The 17,461-nt window shown below is 34.3% G+C and overlaps 1 protein-coding gene across 1 annotated transcript; it reads left to right on the top strand.

The window, feature by feature from the left end:
- The first annotated feature begins 9,714 nt into the window (after positions 1-9,714).
- Positions 9,715-16,672, top strand: LOC107828677 (eukaryotic translation initiation factor 2 subunit gamma-like). The gene is made up of 9 exons (XM_016656042.2): positions 9,715-9,847; positions 11,674-11,822; positions 11,982-12,043; positions 13,337-13,449; positions 13,526-13,628; positions 14,588-14,815; positions 14,910-15,128; positions 15,328-15,588; positions 16,006-16,672. The coding sequence occupies exons 2-9, from the start codon at positions 11,717-11,719 to the stop codon at positions 16,306-16,308; spliced, it is 1,395 nt and encodes a 464-aa protein (XP_016511528.1). The 5' UTR covers positions 9,715-9,847; positions 11,674-11,716; the 3' UTR covers positions 16,309-16,672.
- Positions 16,673-17,461: the final 789 nt, after the last annotated feature.

The raw sequence follows: 17,461 nt of genomic DNA, 5'->3' as shown, positions 1-17,461 counted from the left end.
GCGTGGCCACAATCGCGTCCGCGATGAACAAAATCCCTGAGCTCCTAGAATAAATTCGTGATCGCGGCTTGGTCTTCGCGATCGCGAAGGACAACAGACTTTCCAGAAACCAGCAACTCTAAAGCATGAAAAAATGGCCCGTAGCCTATCCGAAACAAACCTGAGGCCCCCAAGACCCCGTCCGAACATACCAACAAGTTCCATAACATAATGCAAACTCACTCGAAGCCTCAAATCACATCGAATAACATCAAAACCACGAATCGCACATCGATTCAAGCCTAATGAACTAATGAGCTTCCAACTTCTAAAACTAATGCCGAAACATAACAAACCAATTCCGAATGAGCTCAAATTTTGCATGGAAGTTCCAAATGACACAATGGAGCTATAACAACTCCCGGAATCATAATCCAAACCCGATATCAACAAAGTCAACTCTCGATCAAACCTCACAACTTTCAAAACCTTTAACTTTTCAACATTCGCTCAAATGCATCAAATCAACCTACGGACCTCCAAATCCGGACATATGCCTAAGTTCAAAATCACCGTACGAAACTATTAGAATCATCAAAATACCATTTCGGAGTCGTCTACACAAAATACAAACTCCGGTCAACTCTGGCCACTTAAGCTTCTAAAACAAGAATCATTCTTCCAAATCAATCCTCAATCATCCGAAAATCGAACCCAGCCACACATGCAAGTCATGATACACAATACAGAGCTACTGGAGACCTTAATCCACCGAACGTAACACTAATTCTCAAACGACCGATCGGGTCGTTATAATCGTATTTGCGATCACTAACCACTTGAGTCTGCTTCGCAATTGTGATATTTCTGGTCGCATTTGCAATGGTGGAATTTTCACATTTATGATCTAAATGTCGCATTTGCGATGTTCACAATTGCGAACAAGACATCGCAATTGCGACATCTGCATGTGGGTAAAAGAGGGGAAAATGAGACTTAGCTCATTTTACACCATTTCTCAACCCTAAACACTCTAGAGGCAATTTTCCAAGAGACTTTTCTTTCCAAATTCATTGGTAGGTGACTCTAATCCATTTTATTTTAATTACCCATTACTTTTCATGAGATTTCAACATCCAATTTAGGATTTCGACGGTAGAAATTAGGAATTTGGGTAGAAATGAGGATTTTTGTAAAATTAAGATTTAGACCTCAAATTGAGGTCGGATTTCGAAACAAATCACATAACCGGGCTCGGGGGTGAATGGGTAATCGGGTTTTGGTCCGAACCTCAGATTTGACCAAGCGGGTCCGATGTTGACTTTTGTTGATTTTTTCAAAAAATGATCAAAATTGAACATCTTTCATTAATGGATAGTTTCTAAAGCTTATTTTGAATCATTTGATCGATAATTTGCTATATCTGGTTGGTTTGGAGGCTTGTTCAAAAGGCAAGGTTGTGGTTGATTGATTGCTTGAATTGCGGAGTGAGGTAAGTGTTGGGTCTAACCATGACTTGAGGGAATTAGGGAACCATGAACAATGTATTATGTGAATTATGTGGAAAAACGACGTATATGTAAGGTGACGAGTGTATATATGCCGTCATGATACTTGTTTCCATGTTTTCGTTTATTTCATGATATGTCTTTCTTCATGCGTTAATTGTTACATGCTTTGTTTGACTTCTATGTCATAATTGTCACTTGTCATTTAAATATTCTAGTATTAAATTGTTCGTTCCTTCCATGACTCCATACTTATTTGCTACTTGTCTCTATTTGCTTTACTTGCATGTCTAAATTGTCATATGCTTTTCTTGCCTTATTGTTTTGTGATATTTGTTGCCTTCTATAATGTGGTTTCCCTTGTATGAGTGGTATAATTGATAGATACCGATGAATTGGTAAAGTTGAGACTTCAAGTTGTTAGAGATTCTTGATTATTATGTGATTCTTTGTTGCCTTGTACATTTACCCTCTTGATGTAGAAATTCTTGTAAATTTTGGTTGTTGAATTGTTTATGTTGATTGAAATTATTTGGGGAGCGGGTTGCATGCCGCAACAAAAATTGTAAGATAATGAATTGAAATGGTGGAATAAGGACGGATTATGATATTGACATATGATGATATGGTGAGATCGGGATGCGCGCTGCAACAGATTGTATATGTGGTATTTGTTTGTGATTATTGGATTTGCCTCGGTATTTTGAGATGAGTTTATGAGACTTGTTATCCTGGGCTCTCTGGTAGTTAGATTTCAAGTTCGTTTTCATGAGTTATATGATTTACCGGCCTTACTTTTTTCTGTTATTATTATTATTATTATTATTATTATTATTATTATTATTATTATTATTATTATTATTATTATTATTATTATTATTATTATTATTATTATTATTATTATTATTATTATTATTATTATTATTATTATTATTATTATTATTATTATTGCATACAGGTTATTGTAAGTGACCCGCTTTAGCATCGTCACTACTTCATCGAGATTAGGTTCGGCACTTACAGAGTACATGGGGTCGGTTGTACTCATACTACACTCTGCACTTCTTATGCAGATACCGGAATTGGTGATCCACGCTCAATAGTGAGTGAAAACAGTCGTTGGAAGAATAGTACCCAACAAGAATCGGGTTCGATTTCCACAGGGAGTTACTAGGGGTGTTAGGGGTATACACTTGTCGAAAGCGAATGGAATAACTAAATTGCACTTCCACAAAAAGCTTTGATTTCTAATTCTAATTTTACTCTAGCAATTATAAGCGAAGAAAAGAAACTAGAAGCAAATGGTTATTTTTGGTATTTTTTCAAATAGTTACAAAGCCTAGGGATGTGACCATAACCTAGGTGTTAGCCTAATGGGTTAAATACATTAATATTTATTTTGTTGATTGGGATGTATTATACCTCTCAACTCTATGTTACCCATTCAATACCTCTCGGTCAAAGAGTATTTTATCCATTTGGCTTTCTCAAGTTCAAATGGGTATCAAACAAAATAGTTGATATGAGCTCAAGTCGGGTTATCACTATCTCTAGTTTGAACCCTTTAATTAGGCTAATCAAACCCTCAATTAGCCCAATTCCTTATTAGCCAAGTTATCCTAGATTAGGTCCATCTTTCTCAAGTAGAGATCAAGTCAAAAAACGAATCAATGTTTGCAACCATGAATTCTAAAATTAAAGCATAAGCTAAGCTAAATAATCAATACCCAATCATAAACAAGCATTAAATTAAGTACCCATAAGATTTAAACACTAGGGTAGGGTCACAACCCTAGTAAGAATCTAGCTACTCATAGTGGAAATTGAAGAAAATAAAGAATAAATGTTAATTAAACTCATAATCTAAGATTAAAATGATAAAATATAATGTTTAAACACTAAAATAGTCACAAACTTCCTAAAATGGCAAAATGTACGGCTACAACAGCTCAAACTTCGAAACTTGACCTAAAATTGGGAAACTCGTCTATTTGTAGTGGCCCAAAATTTGCTGACAAAAATACCCCTCGGGAGGTTCTGCGGTCGTACAACTTATCAGTTGGTCCCATCAGCGCTGAGTGAGATTGCTCGAATTCAGTTATCTGTGGAGACTTGAGGTATAGGTGCACGACATCCGCAACCTTGAAGTCCACTTCTATGTCCTCTTTGATGTTTATTTTATTCCAAACAGTTTTGTTTTATTCAGACTATTATTTGTAGTACTTTAGATGCTCATGTATTCGTGACACCAGTTTCTGGGATTGTATTGGATTACGTCATTTATTAATTTATCACTTTATTTCAGACTATTCGATTTTATTGTTATCATTTGATTTGAATTGTTAAAAATAGTTAATAAGTATAGTTAACGTTGTCTTGCCTAGCAAGTAAAATGTTAGGTGCCATCACGATCCCGAGGGTGAGAATTCTGGGTCGTGACAGTCTGAGAGAAGTTAAATGATAAACGATATGAAGTTCTTCAAGCTCAATTAACAACTATCCTTTCTACGAAAGCTTTTCCATTGCCCAGATCTCGTGAGTCATCGCCCGATGGTGCTCCTCCTTCACGTGCTGACGATGAAGGTTCGAGTAGTGGAGGAGAAGGAATACAAATCACTTTTTGAGAGTTTGTATTGGAAATAATTTATTGAGTTGTTTTAGTTCTTGTTGAATATCTTAGTTTGTTGAATGTTTTGCTTTGATTATTGTCGTATTAGGAGTTTTGATTGTAGTTTTATTGTAGTTTGAATGTGTTTTGGTGGATTGAAAGTACTTTTGGTTAATTGAACGTAGTTTTGGATAATTGAAAGCATTTTGATATTAAAATTAGGTGTTTCGTCCTGTTTTCTTGTTTAGGTAGGCGTGTGCAACTATAAAATAGGTTGTTTTTGCCTAGATTATTTCCAGAAAATCGACCAAAATCGGTCGGTATATTAAAAAAATTAAATTGTTAATTACCGACCGACTTCAATAGCAAATGTTGAGAAATTTTTTTCAAAAATTATTAATTTCTAACCGAAGTCGGTCGGCATGTTCATAATTTTTTCAGGATTATCCAAATTTCTGACCGACTTCGGACGGAATATTTAAATTATATTTTTATGGATTATTTAATTTCCGACCGAAGTCGGTCGGTTAGTATTTTTTATATTATAATGTTAAATTAATTTACCGACCACTCTCGTTCGGAATTGATATAATTATTTTTATTTAAATAAAAAAACGACCGACGTCTCGTGTGTTAGAGGTTGGGACATTGACTAGACCAACAGAAATTGGTCGAAAATTCTGACAGAAATCGGTCGGAATTTCGACCGAAATTGGTCGGTGGCTCTTACCGACCAGCGATTTAACGTCCTTCGCGTTTTGGCTTATTTTCGGTCGGAAATAGGCCTTTTTCGATGGACTTCGATCGGTCTTTTCCAACGAAAATAGGGCAATTTCTAGTAGTGATTCTATCGCCAAACATCATCGTTGATTTTGTATTTTAAGGAACTAACATTCTTTGGACTTTCTCATTGGTAGGAAATATACTTAGACATTCCTTATAAATCTCTCATATGCTTTGGCATTTCTCATTAGAAGGACCTATACTTTGACATTCCTTAAATTCACGAAGGAATATCATACTTACTAGTAGCATTGATGTGAAATGTAAATTAAATTTGAAAATAAATTTACTAAGTATTAGACTTTGGTGGAATCTACACAAGCATTGGATCAATCCAATCACACATACATTCTGTGGCGGACTCAGTAGTTTCACCAAGCAGGTTTAACATATGAATTTATTTTTTATTTTTTATTTTTTCATTCGGTGCATGACATTAGTTTTGGGACTCGACTAATCAGGATTCGCGTCGAAAAATTCCACTTTGGAGGGTAAATTATTTTGTACCAACTTCATTTTGAGGACTCGAACTTGAGACATCTGGTTAAGAATGTAGGATTACTTAACATCCCACCACAATCTTTTCAGGTTCATATAAAAAAGTAAATATGCAATAAGTCAACAAAAAAAAAATTAATTAATTGAGAAAAACGGTGGGAACATATTATTTGTAATCTAAACTAGTGGATCTTTGAAGTTGAATTTTTTACGGGTGAAAGGATTCAGCAAGAGAGATGGTAAGGGGTTTTGGAGATTGGAGAATATTAATTTATAGTTTTATGCCTTCCTGGATTTTAAATTCTGTTAAAAAATAAAATGGTGTAGTTCTCTTTCCTAAATTATGTACGTAAGAAAAGAATAAAATGGTGCAGGTATACATAGTAAAAGCTTTCAAATGATATGCCAAATGGATTCGAACCTGGTCACCAACTTAGCCCATGGGCTGTGCATTATATAATAATGATATTTTTCTCAAATGTAAATCGAATAGGGATTTTTCCCATCATGTACGATATTTGAAACTTATTTACTAAAATTATTTTAATTTTGTATATTACCCGCCCTAAACAAGAATTACTTACAAATTATTTACATTCCACCTTAAAATGCTCTCATTCCATTATTAGTGCCTTAAATTAGGGGATTGTTTGCTTGGAAAAAGGCATAACTAAAGGGAACAATGGTGTTAATCACGTTTGAGTATCTGATGGTGGCAATAGCAGCTCCCGTCATCGAAAAAGTGTAGGTCCGAAGTATACAATCCTAGATCGTACTGAGATGTTGGAATAGTTTGAGTGATTGGCAAGATTGGCTTGAACATAAAGTGGGTTATGAGCCTCGGAACGATAAACTTTGGCTACAAAATGCCTGAACTAGTCACAAATTAAATTTGGTATTGAACTCTTTGAAGGTGATTGGCTTTTCCATAGAATGACTCTGTTGAAGCATTGTACTACTGTCCAAAGTTGGATGAAATGAGTTGGATGAAAATCCTCCTCGACGATGAGCAGAAAAGAGTTTTTGGATTTTCAAAAACCATTATTTGTTTGGATTAGGTGTTATTGTAAACAATTAAAAATATTGTTTGGAGTTTATATCTCAATTTTGAGGGTATTTGGTGAAGATTAGACTTGATTTTGGCTGAATTTTAGATTGAAACTCGACGAAGAAGAAGAAGAACACATGATATACCATTTACTTACGAAATTGTAGTAAAGTTGTAGTATAATTGTATGTAAATTATATTATGTTGTAGTTATGTATATTTTTTTATTTGAATGTTGTATGAAAGTTGAAAAATAGTTGTATAATGTATGAATCGTTGTATAAAATTTGTATTTAAGTTATCAATACTATCTTTTTACATAAAGTTGTTGATATGTATCAAAATTTGTCCAAAGATTTTACGAGGTTAATAACTATCGTGCGGGGCTAATAAAGTATTGTGCTTCACTTGATTGGTTAACTTACCCAATATACTAATCTATCACAAATTAATGAAACTTATTTAAATCAGCACTCAAATGGATACATCATACTTACAATTAATATTATACAATTTGATGGTACAACAACATACAAATTTAAAAATAAATTTCGTACAAATTTAATACAAATTAATATATCTACAACAGCATACATACTAAAAATAAATTTCATACAACTAATTATATAGTATACACTTATTTACAACTTATCTACAATTTTCATACATTATTTTTACCCAGTTAAAATACATCTACAACATAATACAACTTAAATACAATTTTTATACAAATTCTATATAATATGTCTTTTTGTATATTTTGTATCTAATTTGTATATATTTTGTATGTGGTGTGTGTTTCTTCCTCTCTAAAATTCCAATCAAAACTTTCTCTCTTAATATAATTTTGATACATATCAATAACTTTATGTAAAAAGATTGTATTGATAACTTAAATACAAATTTTATACGATGATTCATACATTATACAACTATTTTTCAACTTTCATACAACATTCAAATAAGAAAATATATATAACTACAACAGAATACAATTTACATACAATTATTCTATAGCTTTACTACAATTTCGTAAGTATATTATATGTCATGTGTTCTTCTTCTTCGAGTTTCAATCTGAAATTCAGCCAAAATTAAGTCTAATCTTCACCAAACACCCTCAAAATTGAGATATAAACTCCAAACAATATTCTCAATTGTTTGCAATAATACTCAATCCAAACAAATAATAATTTTTAAAAATCCAAATTCGAATTCAAAGCTTCAAAGTTTTTTAATGGCAGTCAATGGTGCAGAGTTAAACACCTTCAAAATTTTTTGATTGACAATTTCAATTTGAACACCAATTGTGCAACATGAAAGGAAATTGCTAAGTTAAAACTATATAGTAAAACGATTGAAATCCACTGATAAATTCCATTAAAAATATATACAATATAAAAGGATAAAAAATAGAGGACATCAGAGGAAGAAAAATGGGGAAAAGAAAAGAGAATGAGAGATTGAGAGACAAAGAGAGACGAAGAGAGAGAGAGAGAGCGCGCGCGAGAGAGAGAGAGAGAGAGAGAGAGAGAGAGAGAGAGAGAGAGAGAGACGGAGAGAGAGAGCGCAAGATGGAGAGAGAATAAGGATGAGAAATAATTGATTATTTATTCAATTCCTAATATAAAGGGATACTCATTTAATTTCTAAAGTGTATATAATTGGTAAATTGTATATGCCTATATAATTAAATTGAAACTTGAATAGGGAGGGTAATAAAGTTTCAAATAGTATATAGGAACGTAAAAATCCTCATCGAATATACCTATACATACAGTATAATTTTCTGACGAAGCGGGTTAATATGAGCCCATTTGATACCATGTAGGTCCGCTCCTACACATAATTAATTTAAATAGCCGTTCACTTAATCACTTAAACTAATATCTACGTATACTGGCTAGAAAGTAATGGTAAAATCCGGCTATTTATATAAAGATTCCATATTTTATATATAAATATATTTGTAAAGAAATATATATATATATATATATATATATATATATATATATATATATATATTGTTTTGTCATTCATTACTCGTCTGATTAGATGGACAATTGAAATAATCATGGTATAAGATTTGATTTTAATTTATTCAATGTTTGATTTGTCTTTTAAATTATGCATAGCAAATCTTGATATAATCTAATACACCAATTGTTGTACCATTTTATACCAAGACAAATATGGTATAACAATACCCTGATTAAGTTATACAATGGATAAAGTATTTAAAATGTCAAAACTATGCTTGTGGTCCTCAAATTCCTTTCTAAACATTTATACAATTTTAAATCATTATAAGTTTAGGTTATATACCATATATTCAATTTTTAATATAATAAACCAAACACTTGATAAAAATAATCATTATATTACAATCTCTATATAACTAATGAGTCGTTTGATAGGACGCGTTAGATAAAATAATGCATGCATTAACTTTATGTATTAATAATACATTATTTGGTACATTTTTTGAACATATGCATTAGTTATGCAAGCTTTAGTTATATATCCTATTTGGTATTATCCAATGCATAGGAAACCATGGTATTAACAATGCAACAGGTTTTAATGCATGCATTAGCTTAGTTAAAGATAAAATTGTCCTTCAAAATTTATGCTTGATCAAAATATGCTATTATATTAATGTAAGTTTGATGTAAAGTTTAATATTGAAATTGCTCCCGCTATTTATATCTATACTCCATCAATTTCTTCATTCTAAATTTATAAATCTGTACTCTACTACCACATACTGGAATGCACTTGTAATCAACTTATTTTCCTTTTATTTTTATAATTCAAACTTTCTTTGCCTAATAATTCAAGAAAGTGAGAAATAAAATTATATCCCTAGTAGATAAATAAATACTTAGCGTATTTTCTTTTTTATAAATAAATATTCCGTTCTATATTAAAATATAGGTAGACAAACTAAATAATTTTTTTAATATAAAAATATTCCTAAACATATTTTTCTTTTAAAAAGATAAAGTGATGCACTGATTATGGAGGTATTTTTGTAAACAAGTAATTCTTTTAGAAATTATGCAATGCTTCAATACATCAAACCAAACAATGAATAAGAAATATGCCAATATAACTAATACTAGCGTAATTAATACGAGCATTACTAATACGTTCTATTCAACATTATTCTTATCCACCATACCAAAGGACCCCTAATAGTTCGTCAAAATATAGTACTAGTCTGATAATCAAGCAAAGTGGTAGAAGTGAAAAAGTACGAAAACTAGAAAGCAAGGGGTCTTCCTGTAATTTAATTAGCAAGAAGTTGGTGGTCTCAAACGTAAATATTATCAGCTAAAACACTTCTCGCGTTAGCTCTCTCCTTTCTCTCAAGCGCATTTGCATTCCGACTGCTGCCGTACACCGTATCACTCCACTCCGGTGAGTCAATCGTCCTTCCGCCTGATACGGCGGAGCTGGTCTTTTCTTTCTTCGATTTCATTTGCAAGAAATTCAATTTTGTTTTATTTTATTTTTACCGCTGTAATATTTGTATATATTCATTTACAAGTGCAAATATCTGAGATGCATATATGTAATGTTAGTATTAGTTTTCTAGTTCTTATTTCATTATAATTCGTCGAAAATGATTAGTTTGTGGGAATATAAAGTATAGTAAAGTGAGATTTTTGACATTAGGGTTTTAGGAGTGTTTGCATTGGTAATAAACTAAAGCTTAAGCTATCTCGCTTATTGGGATCAGTTAAATTTGTATATTGAAAGTTTGGAACATTTACTTTAATTGATTTATTTTGTGAGTTGCTTTGTCTTTGGCTTGCTATGCTAGTTGGACAGCAAAAGGAGTTCCACTTTTTCTTGTAAATGGATGTGAATTAGGAAGCAAAGGAGGTCTAATAAATGAATCATCAGCGGCAGTAATGGTTGCTTTGATCTGTTAACGGCCTTTGATCTGTTAACAACAATGTGCCCCCAGGGCTTAGTTCAAGTGTCAAAGGTTGAAGAACTTGTGACTTAGGTCATAGGTTCGAGCCTGGGGCAATGCGAACTAAGCCTGCTGTTTACCCGAAGAAGAATAGAGGGGCGAGCCCATTATTTCCAGTTTTGAAGGCTATGGTTGGTCCTAAGGGTTGGACCCTGACGATTTCTCTGTCAAAAAAATAAAGAAAAAAAAATAATTCTCCAACGGCAATGCATTCCCATTAGAAATTACAATTTTTGTCTTTAAAATTGCGAATGAATTTTTCTTTTGTTTGCAATATTGCATTGGGTAATAGAAAGAGTTTTGTGATTTTGCGCTTGCTTCTATTCCCGGTGGAAACACAAAAAGAAAGGAGAGAGAAAGTAGGGGGGGGGGGGGGGTCTAGTACTGGTTCTTATGAACACTCTTTTCTAACTTTTGTTTTTGAGTGGTTTATTTGTTCTCTAATTTAGTTTGAAAGAAAGAAAAAAACCTTCCTTAGTATATGTTGCACTTTGCAATTCTAGCATGTCTCTGTGTCGCACTGCCATGCCATCACCTATCAATTGGGCATGTTTGGCAAAACTTGTAACTAAGCTCTGTTGACTCTTTAGATTCCTCCTATTACTGCTTTGGATGTTCGGGATGTTGGAAATTATTGATTGATTGCTCTCCAATTGGAGTGTGTCGTTTGGAGATTACTCTTTTGTTGATAAGGTTCTATTTTTTTTATAACCGTGGTGTCCGGAGCAGCTTTTGCGCGCACATCGACTAATTCTATAAGGTACCTGCTACTCTCACCAACACGAGTACCGGGTAACTCTGTCTATCAAGGCTTGGATAAATGGGAAGAAGTCCTAATGTTTTTGCCTCGCTAGGATTTGAACCTTAGACCTCATGGTTACCAACCGACTTCATTGACCACTAGGCCATAATAACATAGGTACCGGGTAAGTATGTCTATCAAGGCTTGAATTGGCCTAATGTTTTTGCCTTGCTAAGATTTGAACCTGAGACCTCAGGGTTACCAACTCACTTCATTTACCACTAGGCCACACCCTGGGTGCTACCCTTTCTACCATATAAGGGAGAAGCAAAACTTTCTGTAAGTGCTTTGAGGAATATAAAGGAATGATATTCTTCTTGGTCTAACAAAACAATCATTCTTGATTAAAGTCGCTTACATGTGATTCTATGTCTTAAGTTTGTTACTAGACTGCTTGTTTTTTTCTCTTAAGTCACCTGGAATTATGTGGATGGCTTTCTTTATCCCTGCTCCAAATTCCAGGTTCAAAAATTACTGATCTCTGAATTATCAAAGAGCATCCAAAATGTCTAGAAAAGGACTGATGGAGCAGGACCTAAGCAAGTTGGATGTAGCACAGCTGCACCCACTTTCACCTGAAGTGATTTCTCGTCAGGCTACAATAAACATAGGTAAATGAATATTGTTGAACATTTTATCTGCTTTGCATTCCCTTATTCTGTATATTGGAGTGCATTGATATTCTGATTTTTGTCCTTTTTAGCTATCTTTTTCTGGACACACTTTTATACGTTATTTGAGTTGGTGTTGAATTTAATTCCTTTTGCTAGGTACCATTGGCCATGTGGCTCATGGAAAGTCAACAGTTGTAAAAGCTATATCTGGTGTGCAGGTATATCTTTGTTTCAGAGTTTTAATGACGTTTAAATTAAGTGTAGAAGGTTTTTCCCTTTAGTTCATAAGTCTCCTGTTGGATGTGAGCTTGTCCCTTTTCATGTGCTTCTTATTTAAATACAAATCATATGTCGATTTAATAAAACGTGATAGCACCTCTTAATTGTAGATAACCATTACGAGTGTAACTGATTGATGTTGAATTGTTGATTGCCAAGTTAGTAATGTTTCTTTTTCTACATTTATGTAGTTCATCAAATTCTGGTAAGACGATTCGTTAGTACTTAGTAGGGTTTCTCATTTTCTTCCATTTTCCTTTTATCTTTGTTTCTGTCATTGTGAAGAGATAAACTCAATGTGCTGTTTCTGCATTTAGCATGGTAAAGTATATCATATAGTTTAAATTGCCGCGTGAGATGGATCCTCTTTTAGTAATGGGAAATTAGGCTAGATGAATCAACTTTTGAGATCCTTGATGATGTTCTTGTGTTTGTGGCTTGTTCATCCTAGTGATTGGTTTGAAATGGTGATCTTCAAGTCCTTCGTTCTATCTAATCTTCCTCTTCCAGCTTGCATTCTTAGTAGTACCATATGTACGCTTAAAGGGTAGTAACAACAGTTTTTAGAAATAGAACAATGTTTTTAACATATTTGAAAACGCTAAGAGCATGTTGCATTTGGGTGGTTGATTCTTTGCTATGGAAAGGTAAAGAATTTTCTGTCAAGGCATGTTATTAATTTGTTGCTGAATATGGGAGGAAATCATGAAAACTGGCCATATAGGATAATCTGGATGGGTATTGCTCCTCCAAGAGTTGTCTGTTTTACTTGAGAATGCAACTCATGGTGCTTTTGCCTTATTCAGGAGCTTATTATTTACAGTAGATGCTTTTTATGTGTAGAAATTTATGTTGGTATAATCAGTCATCAGATATGGGAAGCAGTCTCTACTGGGATGCAATACCTACTACCTAGCTGCATTTTCTTGAACATCCGGCTAGAGAGAAATGATAGATGCTTTTCTGGAAAATTGAGCACATCTCTTATATAAAACTAGATGTTTGAAGAGTCTTCGTATGTGTTATAGGAAAATGATTATATCATATAGTTTCATTGCTAGATCTATTGCATTCCTTCAATATCTAGAAGGAAGAAGTCTTCTCTTTTGCACTCTCTTTGTACTTTCTTCATACTCATTAATAAAATTCATACCTTTTCATTAAAAAAAAAAGCCTTTGCGCGGCGTCAAACTCTATTTTACTTGAAAATAACAATTAATTAAATTCTGCAGACTGTTCGTTTTAAGAATGAGCTAGAGCGTAATATTACAATTAAGCTTGGGTATGCTAATGCGAAGATTTACAAATGTGAAGATGAGCGCTGTCCTAGACCCATGTGCTACAAGTAAGCTCTTGAATTTTCGGGGAAATTGTTCTTTTGCTTCATCTGGTTTCATGTGAGCTAACAGAAATCTTTTCAGGGCATATGGAAGTGGAAAAGAAGACAGTCCCATGTGTGATGTCCTTGGTTTTGAGACCTGCAGGATGAAATTGCTGAGACATGTGTCTTTTGTTGATTGTCCTGTAAGTATCTAACTTCCCAATCTATTGTTCAATCTTGCTCGTATTCTTAAGTTAATGTACAAGGTGATAAACATTTGTTGTATAATTGCATTTTGAGATAAATATACCATAGAATATCTTAGCTATCGTGATTCTGGAATAAAACCAAAATGGAAGTGTCAAAAAAGTCTTTCGGTGGATCATTACTGCTTTGTTTGTAGGGAGCTTCGGCTGTGCTGCCAATGCTTGATTGTTCATGCATTGAGAGCTCAAGTTCCTATTTGATCCGACTTGCATTTTGAAGAAGTCTAAGAATTCCTAGATTCTTCCTATTTTAGGGAGCAAGTTATTATTTGGCTGATTTTATTTAAAGAATCATTGGTGAAGCCCATCTTAGCACCTTGAACCCTTCAAGTTTCGAAGGTGCTTATTGTATTGTCCCTTTGACTGAAAATCTCTGCGTCTATTTGATGGATTTGGGTTTTGAGTACTGAGCCTGTGCGATTTGTCAACATAAAGTTGAGTTTGTCCTCACTTAACTATGTTTAGATACTATCCTCTTTAAGCATAAGGATTTCGGCCAATGACTTGCTTTCATATCATTAAATAAAAGGCAAATTTTCATAGAAGGGAATCCATATTTTTTGTTGCATACTATTGGCTGCATTAAAGTAATCATAGTGAAGATGGCTAAGCATTTCCCTGCCATCTCATGCTGTATCTTGCAACTTCTTGATATATAATTTATCTTCCTTTAGTTGTGTATTTTCATCCACTTTGCTGTGTCTTCACTGGTCATTTCTGAGTGGACATTTTTAGTACAACAAAAGATTTATTGATTGAAAGTGTAAAGGTGTAAAAATTTCCCCTACATTTGGTATCATGTCAGTTCTTTGGTTCATCGTATGATTAAATTTAATTGTCTATAAGCCATTTAATATTTTAGCGAGTATGCATTTATACTATGTTTTTTGATGCAGGGTCATGATATTCTCATGGCTACCATGCTTAATGGAGCTGCCATTATGGATGGAGCATTACTTCTAATTGCAGCCAATGAGAGCTGTCCCCAACCTCAGACTTCTGAACATTTAGCTGCTGTTGAAATTATGCGCCTCCAACATATAATAATTCTTCAAAATAAAGTTGATCTTGTTCAGGAAAATGTTGCCATTAATCAGCATGAAGCTATTCAGAAATTTATTCAGGTTAGTGGTATATGGTATTGGTTAGCCTCACGCGGTCTCTATTGCTTGATATGTGAAGCTATATCATGATACTGTACTTCAACACCATTTTCAGGGAACTGTAGCAGATGGTGCCCCAGTTGTACCAATTTCTGCTCAACTGAAGTATAACATCGATGTTGTTGCTGAATATATTGTGAAAAAGATTCCCATTCCTGTGAGGGATTTCACTTCACCACCAAATATGATTGTTATTCGGTCGTTTGATGTTAATAAACCTGGTTTTGAAGTTGATGACATCAGAGGTGGCGTTGCTGGTGGCAGTATTTTAAAGGTAGGTTTCTTGTTTCCTTAAACTATCTATTTGCTATAGCTTGCAGTATCTCTTTTGCCATAAGAACTTTGTGTTTGACCCGACAGACCGTTGTTTTCATCATTTTACTGTAGTTCGGTGCTTGTTTTGACCTGGACACGCAAAAAAATCTCGTTGCAGGGTTTACATATTTGAGTCAGTAGTTGAGTTCTTTGTGCAGGGTGTGTTGAAGGTAAATCAATTGATCGAGGTTCGTCCAGGTATTGTTGTCAAGGATGAGAGTGGCAACATTAAATGTACCCCCATATATTCAAGAATCGTGTCATTGTTTGCTGAGCAAAATGAACTACAATTTGCTGTACCTGGGGGCCTAATTGGAGTTGGAACAACTATGGATCCAACACTGACACGTGCTGATCGATTGGTGGGTCAGGTTCTTGGGGAGGTTGGGTCACTTCCTGAAGTTTTCGTCGAACTAGAGGTAAATGGCTTGTTCAAAACACTTCAGAAACCTATGGAACAACTAAAACTTGCCTTTGTATACAAGTTTGTAACGGTTATTTGTTCTAAAGAATTATCATATCCTTTTTCTAATTTATTGTTTTTGAATTAGCTATAGTTTTTCTCGCTTCTGTTGCTGTTACGGATTTATTGTCTCTTTTCGTCTTCTTGAGCCGAGGGTCTATTGGAAATAGCCTCGCTACTCCTCTGGGGTAGGGGTAATGTCTACGTACACACTACCCTCCCCAGACTCCACTTGTGGGATTTTACTGTGTTGTTGTTACTGTTGTTGAATTAACTATAGTTAATTAGGCTTGCTTGTTAGCTCCAATTAATTGTTAAGGCCATGCGCTTCCATATCCTTCATTGAATCTAGTGTTACTCCTTTGTATTGCAGGTGAATTTCTTTTTGCTCCGCCGTCTTTTGGGTGTGAGGACAAAGGACTCGGAAAGACAGGGTAAAGTTTCCAAGTTGGCAAAGGGAGAAATCCTTATGTTAAATATAGGTTCCATGTCAACTGGGGCTCGAGTGGTTGCTGTTAAAAATGTGTTCGCAAAACTGCAATTGACGTCCCCAGTGTGTACCAGCAAAGGTGAAAAAATTGCTCTTAGCCGGAGAATTGAAAAGCACTGGCGTCTTATTGGTTGGGGCCAAATCCAAGCTGGCATTACTCTTGACGTTCCACCGTGCCCCGTCTAAGCGAGTCGGATTACACGATCAATTACTAAAAGAACATAAAGTAGTGAAACAACATAAGACGGTATTCGATGTGGGAAGGCAGGCAGTTGCTGGGAACAATCTTTGCCAGGTGGAGGAGAAAACATTATTTGGAATTTTCTATACTTTATAATCTGCGATATTTTACATTTCCTACTGATGACATGTTTCTTTTCCCCTCTTTTTCCATGCCTTGTTCGAGTGGTTGTACCTTGTAATTCATTAGGTGGGGTTGATATTAAAATGAGTTCTATTTGAGATATTTAGCTTGCGGCATATTTTGAACCAACTTGTATTGTCTCTTCAAGTTTATGAACTAAAGTTGCTTTGCATGTCTGCCAACAAATTTAGAGACTTGCTAAGGCAAATTTGGTTGGTGCCATTGATTTTAGTACACTTTAAATATCTTCTTCGTCTACAAAGTATTCAAGTTATTGACTAACAGCAAATTGTCCATGACACTGGTTGGTCGATCATTAGCCTTATCATAAGATGTCCTAAAGTTATGGCTATTTTGATATTTTTCTGAACATGGTGCTGCTGCTGCTGTTGTTGCTGCTTATTATAATTGGTCGGTATACAACTGGACGACTGCAGAATATTTTAGACCACCACTATGAAATCGAAAAAAAATGGATTTCCGAACGTCTTTTAAATTGTATTGATGTCGGAACTAAGACTACGGTCGTGGGTAATTTGGAGTCTACTTGGGGGGGGGGGGGGTGCTGGAAGCTGGTTTAAGTTGCTCCAAGCTGCTATAATTGGGAAATAATTTCAGTTTCCATCTGTCAGCTTAAATTTACAAAAAAGAAAAAAGAAAAAAAAACCTGTGCAAAATTACTGCATTCTTGTGCTTTCGAAGATTATAGACATGTCTTGAAAATTTCGTAATTTTGTGATTGAAATTCTCTCAAAGATCCTGTCAGATAGAAGGGGGAGGATTCTACGGATGGTCTCCGGAGTTATGTATGGATCAAAATTCTGAGTCATAGTAAGGCTAAGTTCTTTAACATTTCTTCTTATCTTTTTTCATTTTATTGAACAGTTTTGCCATTCATACATGTAGAGACAAGTCATCAGGCCAAAGAATGTGGAGTACATGCCATTTTGGCTCTCGCTCTTTGTAGCTCTGTCA

The sequence above is a fragment of the Nicotiana tabacum genome, chromosome 14 (assembly GCF_000715075.1).
Source record: "Nicotiana tabacum cultivar K326 chromosome 14, ASM71507v2, whole genome shotgun sequence".
In the NCBI taxonomy this organism is placed as follows: Eukaryota; Viridiplantae; Streptophyta; class Magnoliopsida; order Solanales; family Solanaceae; genus Nicotiana; species Nicotiana tabacum.
This window is presented reverse-complemented; position numbering and strand designations above follow the sequence as displayed.

What these genes read in the sequence shown, in the direction of transcription:
- LOC107828677 (XM_016656042.2), top strand. Translation starts at nt 11,717, where the DNA reads ATGTCTAGAAAAGGACTGATGGAGCAGGACCTAAGCAAGTTGGATGTA. An exon ending in AAGCTATATCTGGTGTGCAG is followed by an intron (nt 12,044 to 13,336) that starts GTATATCTTTGT and finishes TAAATTCTGCAG; the next exon opens with ACTGTTCGTTTTAAGAATGA. An exon ending in CTATTCAGAAATTTATTCAG is followed by an intron (nt 14,816 to 14,909) that starts GTTAGTGGTATA and finishes CACCATTTTCAG; the next exon opens with GGAACTGTAGCAGATGGTGC.